The 5,598-nt window shown below is 45.3% G+C and overlaps 1 protein-coding gene across 1 annotated transcript in view; it reads left to right on the top strand.

Annotated features, from left to right (window-relative positions):
* T265_13012 (hypothetical protein) overlaps positions 1–5,598 on the top strand; it is a gene marked incomplete at both ends in the record, with an annotated part of 35,567 nt that overhangs the window by 23,761 nt on the left and 6,208 nt on the right. Inside the window, one exon of the mRNA XM_009166746.1 lies at positions 2,635–2,807. Within this exon, the coding sequence (XP_009165010.1) occupies positions 2,635–2,807 (173 nt within the window). The remainder of the gene's footprint in view (positions 1–2,634; positions 2,808–5,598) is intronic.

The following is a 5,598-nucleotide window of genomic DNA, read 5'->3' as shown; positions in this document are numbered from 1 at the left end:
TTGCGTCACCATTCGAGGAGACATCTTCAGTGCTCTGAAGATCAACCTTACTTGAAACCCAAATAATAGTATTTCACCACTTACATATGAATATCCGCTCAAGTGGAAAATGCTTTCGATGAAAACCCGAAGGACACGCCTATCGGAGAATTCCAAATAATGGTGCCCACTGCTGCTTCATTGAAAATTCTAAGGGATGCTTCTGGCGTGGTAAACACGGAAAAAAGTGCGCTAATCTTCTCACTCTTTTCACTGGTTTGAACCTTGGTATGTAGTATGCTGTTTTCTACAAAAACTGCAAAAATTCAGCTCAATCTGAGAAGCTACATTAAGTTCAAGTCTCGGATGCCAGGACGCACGGATAAATTTCTGATGTGCCAGTTGTAATCTGTCGATACAGTGAACTTTTACAAAACGTCGCTCCTGTAAATTGTACACGCATTAGGTTCTTCCCCTGAAGTTTTAGCTGTATTTGGTCCAGACGCATCTCATCTGCCTCCATCAGGTAGCTGCCAGCTCGACTGCCGTTAACCGTCTTTTACCCGCGTTCACCCGCCCACGCACTCGCACACCACGTACTCATAAGCGCACATTGTGAGTCACGCTAAAACGCAGATGAATGCGATACGCACATAGTATCGCTGACTCACCCCAATCGAAGTTCATGCAGGCAAACCATCCGACAATATATTTCGTCAGATTTTTAACGCTGCTCTGAGTAGATTAGAAGATGTGGAGCTGGTGAGCAGTTTTAGGTCAACCGAGTTGACTCGTAGCGTTTGTGGCTGGCAGTATAGACGTATCATTGATAGAATTAACGGTAAACCTGGTGTTTCTGGTCCAAGGCCACTCGAAGCCAAGTAATCTCAACCACACACACGTTGAACAAAAAGTGCAAAATCTCTTCACTCTCGCCTCATTGACCGCAAGACTTAGTCATCACTTCTACCTTACAAGGGCTTTCAATCGAAATTCAGCGCCGATGAAGGCTACCGTTTGAAAGTGATCTTGCTGATTGATCTTCCGTTTTCCTAGTAATCTACCCACGTGGCTTGATGAAGCTTTTGTGTGAAAAACAAAACACTGCTTGGCAACAACCCCGACTGTCCAACGGTAAATCAGAATGCTTTCGAAAATAAATAAAGTATGAGTTCATTTCCTGAAAAATTCCTATCGTGTGTTCCCATACCGGTGGGGCCAAGGAACCTTCTTCAGGTAGACATTTTTCCCGACTGAAACTGCTATTAAAACACAATCGAATTCGTTCGGCACCACTCATTCACTCATCAATTGAATGAGCGACTGCAGACGAGCCATTGGGCCAAAAGGAGGCAAAGTAACTCGACGATCGCTGATAGATATATAGAGGCCAAAACGTTTGGGAAAATTACATAATTGTTGATTTACTTAAACCTTAGCGAAATGTGCTCATTTGCAAACTAATTTGGTTTTGCGAGAGACTCACCTGGAACCCAACTGGAACTCTCGTTTGTGATGTCTCCAGGCTACTGAATGTCCCGCACCAAGCCGCCTCATGTTTCAGTCGCTACGATATTCGAGATATCTCGATACATGTGTATTCGTAATGCACCACTCATGAGGTTGCTGGCACTTCGTCGACAGCCTACGACCGATTTTGCCCTTCTTGGGGCTTATCGGTTAGGCGCATTCCCCAAGTTTCTGTCAACCTTATGTTCTACTTGAAGCCAAATTGCACGAACTTAGTGAAATACACTCATTTGCAAACAAGTTTGTTTTTGAGGGCCTTATGAGTAGTGCATTGCGTCTACTTAAATCTTGTTTAGTGACATTTCCGCTCGGTCTGATGAAAATCCCTATATCGCATTGATGACAGTGTCGTTCTGTTGTTAACAGATGATCTGCGACTGAACAGCGAAAGTAGTGATTCGGATTTCTCGCGAAAATTTTTGCAATAGACAAGGAGCGTAGTTACGGTTTTCTTGTGTGAATTCTTCTGTTCAATCATTATGGAAATAGAGAGCATTTAATGGTCGGTCTTCAGGCGGTGATCTCTCACTCACCGTAAGAATCCTTACAGAACGCCTTCATAAAATGAATCTCAAGTTATAGTTCTTAGAGTTAGAGTTGTCTTTCTGATCGGAGAAAATCCCATGGGTAAGTGTCCATGGACAAAACCCTGGTCTGCAGTCTTCAATATTGGTTGCTTTGTGACTTGGTCATGTGTGGGTGTTGTAGTGTGTCTAGTTTTCCTAAGGCATTGATTCACATGTTTACTTTTACAAAAATGGCAGTGGTTTCAGAACTTTGAACTAAACCTGTGACGAGATGGACTGTGATCCAGGTCTTCACACCTAATATTGTCGCAAAACGGAAAGCCACATGTATCTCCAGTCCGCACCGTTCGATGTTTATTTTCTTCCCTAGACACCCAACTCTCAGACCAACGTAGCTGGCTTTAAGGTGTTTATATATCGTCTTCCGTAGCTAGGATTGCCATAGCATGCAGTTGCATGTGTTTGCCCACACGCGACTCAAGGTCCTGCATCTTTCTTTCTCGTAGTCAGTACCCTGACATTTGTTATTTGCGCCTGTTGAACGCTTTGTCCCCGGTACAATGCGGATAGTTATCTATTTCCTTTTTCACATCTCTAGGCCGGGGACCTTTAAGAGATCACTTTGCACAACTCATCGATTCCAAACAGTGGTCTCATGTCGAAGTGATCATGCCGTGGTTGGAATGGGCTGACTATCCCGTTTTGTTGGGCTGTGCCGATTTGGGAATTAGTGTGCATCGTAGTTCATCCAATTTGGACCTTCCCATGAAGGTATGTCAGTTGCTACGTAGGCGGACTAATGATTTTGACCGCTTTAATGTAGCCATACTTTCATGTTCATCCTATCTCGTTCTTGAGGTACTGATCACATTCTGGGATCTTGAAGAGACCATTTTGATGATTTCTACAAAGCGAGACATTTAAATTCACCTTTTGTCGCACAGACTTGTTAGTGTCCGTTAATTGGTCAGTAGTCAAACAGACGACAGAATTAGTTTTCCGAACTACCTCTTTTTCGCATGCGTTCTGCATCCCGAGATTTTGTCTGGAATGTCTGCGTATGAGGACGAACATTAGCTAACGGTAAGTTTTTTCACAATCTTTACCAGAGCGCGCATTTGCCGGACACCTGTAATTAAGAGTTGCGTTTTTATGAAAGAAATCCATTTATCTGGTACTGAATTTTTCAGTCAGTGCCTATCTAGCCTACTTGCCTCTATTTGGGAAAAAGAAACAACTGAATTGAGTCACTAATAGTGCCCAAGGATGCTCGCAATGAATGTAAGGTGTTAGTTTAACTCTCATTGTTAAAAGGCCTCTGGCGTCCTTGATTCTTCGTCGTCAGCGGCAGGCGAATCCTTGACCCATGGAGCATCAAGCGAGATTTCGACCGGCTAGAGGCTGCGTCCACCACCTCTTCACACTCCGTCGATCATTAGAGCAGCGCCATATACACAGACGGCGCACAGTCTTGGAGTTCATTGACTTCAAGGTTGTGTTCGATTCTGTCGATCTGGCAGTGCTGTTAACCACATTCGCTCAACAGAGGATACCTTAGAAGTTTGTGGACACAATCCGATCCCTCTGGCGTGTGAAGGTGCATATTGAACTCTCTAAAAACTTCCATACACAATGTGGCGTCCAACAAGCATGTTTACTCTCTCCGTTCTTGTTCAAACTCATCGTCAATGAAATAATGTAGCGAACGCCGGAAGATCATCAAAAGCTTGATCTTCAACTCGTTGTTCGTGAGCCCTGCTGAATAAACTGACCATCGTCGTCCCGTCTTTCGGCGTGCGTCGCATTGGTTCAAAGTGCAAAGTCATTCTTCGAACGTGTACACCTCATACAATTCAAGAAGAACCACTGGAGGTTGTTGAATATTTTACCTTGGTAGTTTTGTTATCATCATCATCATCATCATCATCATCATCGGCCCGAATCATGTTCGTCATTTGGCGCCACTTGTTGTGTCAAAACAGCATATAACTGGATTCCAAGGGCCACTTGTGGCACAATGCGGTAGAAGCTGTGGGGTTGTATGATTGCGAGGCACGACCTTCTCGGACTTATGATGTGAGGTGTCTTAAGGTTTCTTACCAACGACGGCTCAGTGTTGCTGTTGTCAGGTGGCGTCGAGGAATTCGTAACGAGATGGTTAGGAAACGGGCATTTGGATTAGGTACTCCAATCGCAGAGAACATCCAGCACCACCGACTAAGATGGCTCGTCTATGTGCTACGCATGCCGAAACACCATCTACGGAGACGAGTGTTGTTCCCGTACCTCCTTCAGAATGGCGCAAACCGCGAGGTGGACGATGTACGACTTGGCAGAAGGGTATGAGAGATATTACGAAGAGTTTGGGTGCTGTTGACGCGGTCTGCCTTCCAGGTTGGGTTCCCCATGATCCCCTCCGCTTGACTCGAGACATTGCAAGAAATGGCGCCTGATCGATTTCAATGGCGTTCTTACTGTCCGTTTGTTTCTAGCTGGTCCGATTGAGCCACTTCATAATAGTTACAGTCGGCTAGAAGATCCCATTCAGTCTTGTTCTTTCTCCTTAAGGCTTTTAATATAAGTATGTAAATCTTGTGGTTGTACGACAGTGAAGTATCAGCATCAGCACTGATGTTATTCTCTTTGGTGCTGAGAATGGTGGTTAGATGCATACCGGACTCCAACCACAATGCCACGGTGCTACTTCGGTTTCAGTGGGACAATGACCGAACTAGTAAAGCCCGATATTACAGACTAATCCTTTAAAGGACGTTTTAGACACAAGTGAACTTAGTTGGCCAGGAGATGTACCACAGAGGAATTAACATTCCGGGTAGGCGCGTGTCGAACACAACGGTGTGGTCGAATTAGAGATTGGATCATCCCATAGATAGGCTTTCATCATCGGTGTCTCCGCAGCACTGGTACAGAGGAATATTCCGGGTAGGCGCGTGTCGAACACAACGGTGTGGTCGAATTAGAGATTGGATCATCCCATAGATAGGCTTTCATCATCCATCGCTCCGCAGCACTGGTCAGGTCTGGTGGGAACATAAGATTAGTAATGCTGAAGTACGCCAGATGGTCTCAGGAAGAAGGAGCTCACCCGCGATAGATGAATTTCTCTCGCTTCATAGGTTACGTTGTTGGGGCATGTACTCCGCATGGCAGAAGACTGTCTACCTCACAGAGCTCTTTTCTCCCAGCCCTGTGCTGAGTGGAAGCGACCGAGAAGTAGACAGTGTAAAACCTGACAACGAAGTACGAAAACACTAACCAGTAAGCTTAGTCGGGTTGGCAACTGCCGTCTCCCTGGATGGGACCCCGGGGCTCAAATCACCCATGTTTACTGATATTGGTGGAAATGGTTCAGTCGCGCAGTTACTGGTATCGAAGCTATCGCCTTCGCTGCGTAGCTACCCGAATTCCGAACAAACTGAACATGCCCTCGCCTCCAAGGCTTAGTTGTACGCTCCACTTTCCCGTTTTCCGGTGATCGAAACTGTAGCAGCTGGAACCAATGTGCCTATGGCACACGGTTTATAGCTGATAAAATGATTGA

The sequence above is a fragment of the Opisthorchis viverrini genome (assembly GCF_000715545.1).
Source record: "Opisthorchis viverrini unplaced genomic scaffold opera_v5_30, whole genome shotgun sequence".
In the NCBI taxonomy this organism is placed as follows: Eukaryota; Metazoa; Platyhelminthes; class Trematoda; order Opisthorchiida; family Opisthorchiidae; genus Opisthorchis; species Opisthorchis viverrini.
This window is presented reverse-complemented; position numbering and strand designations above follow the sequence as displayed.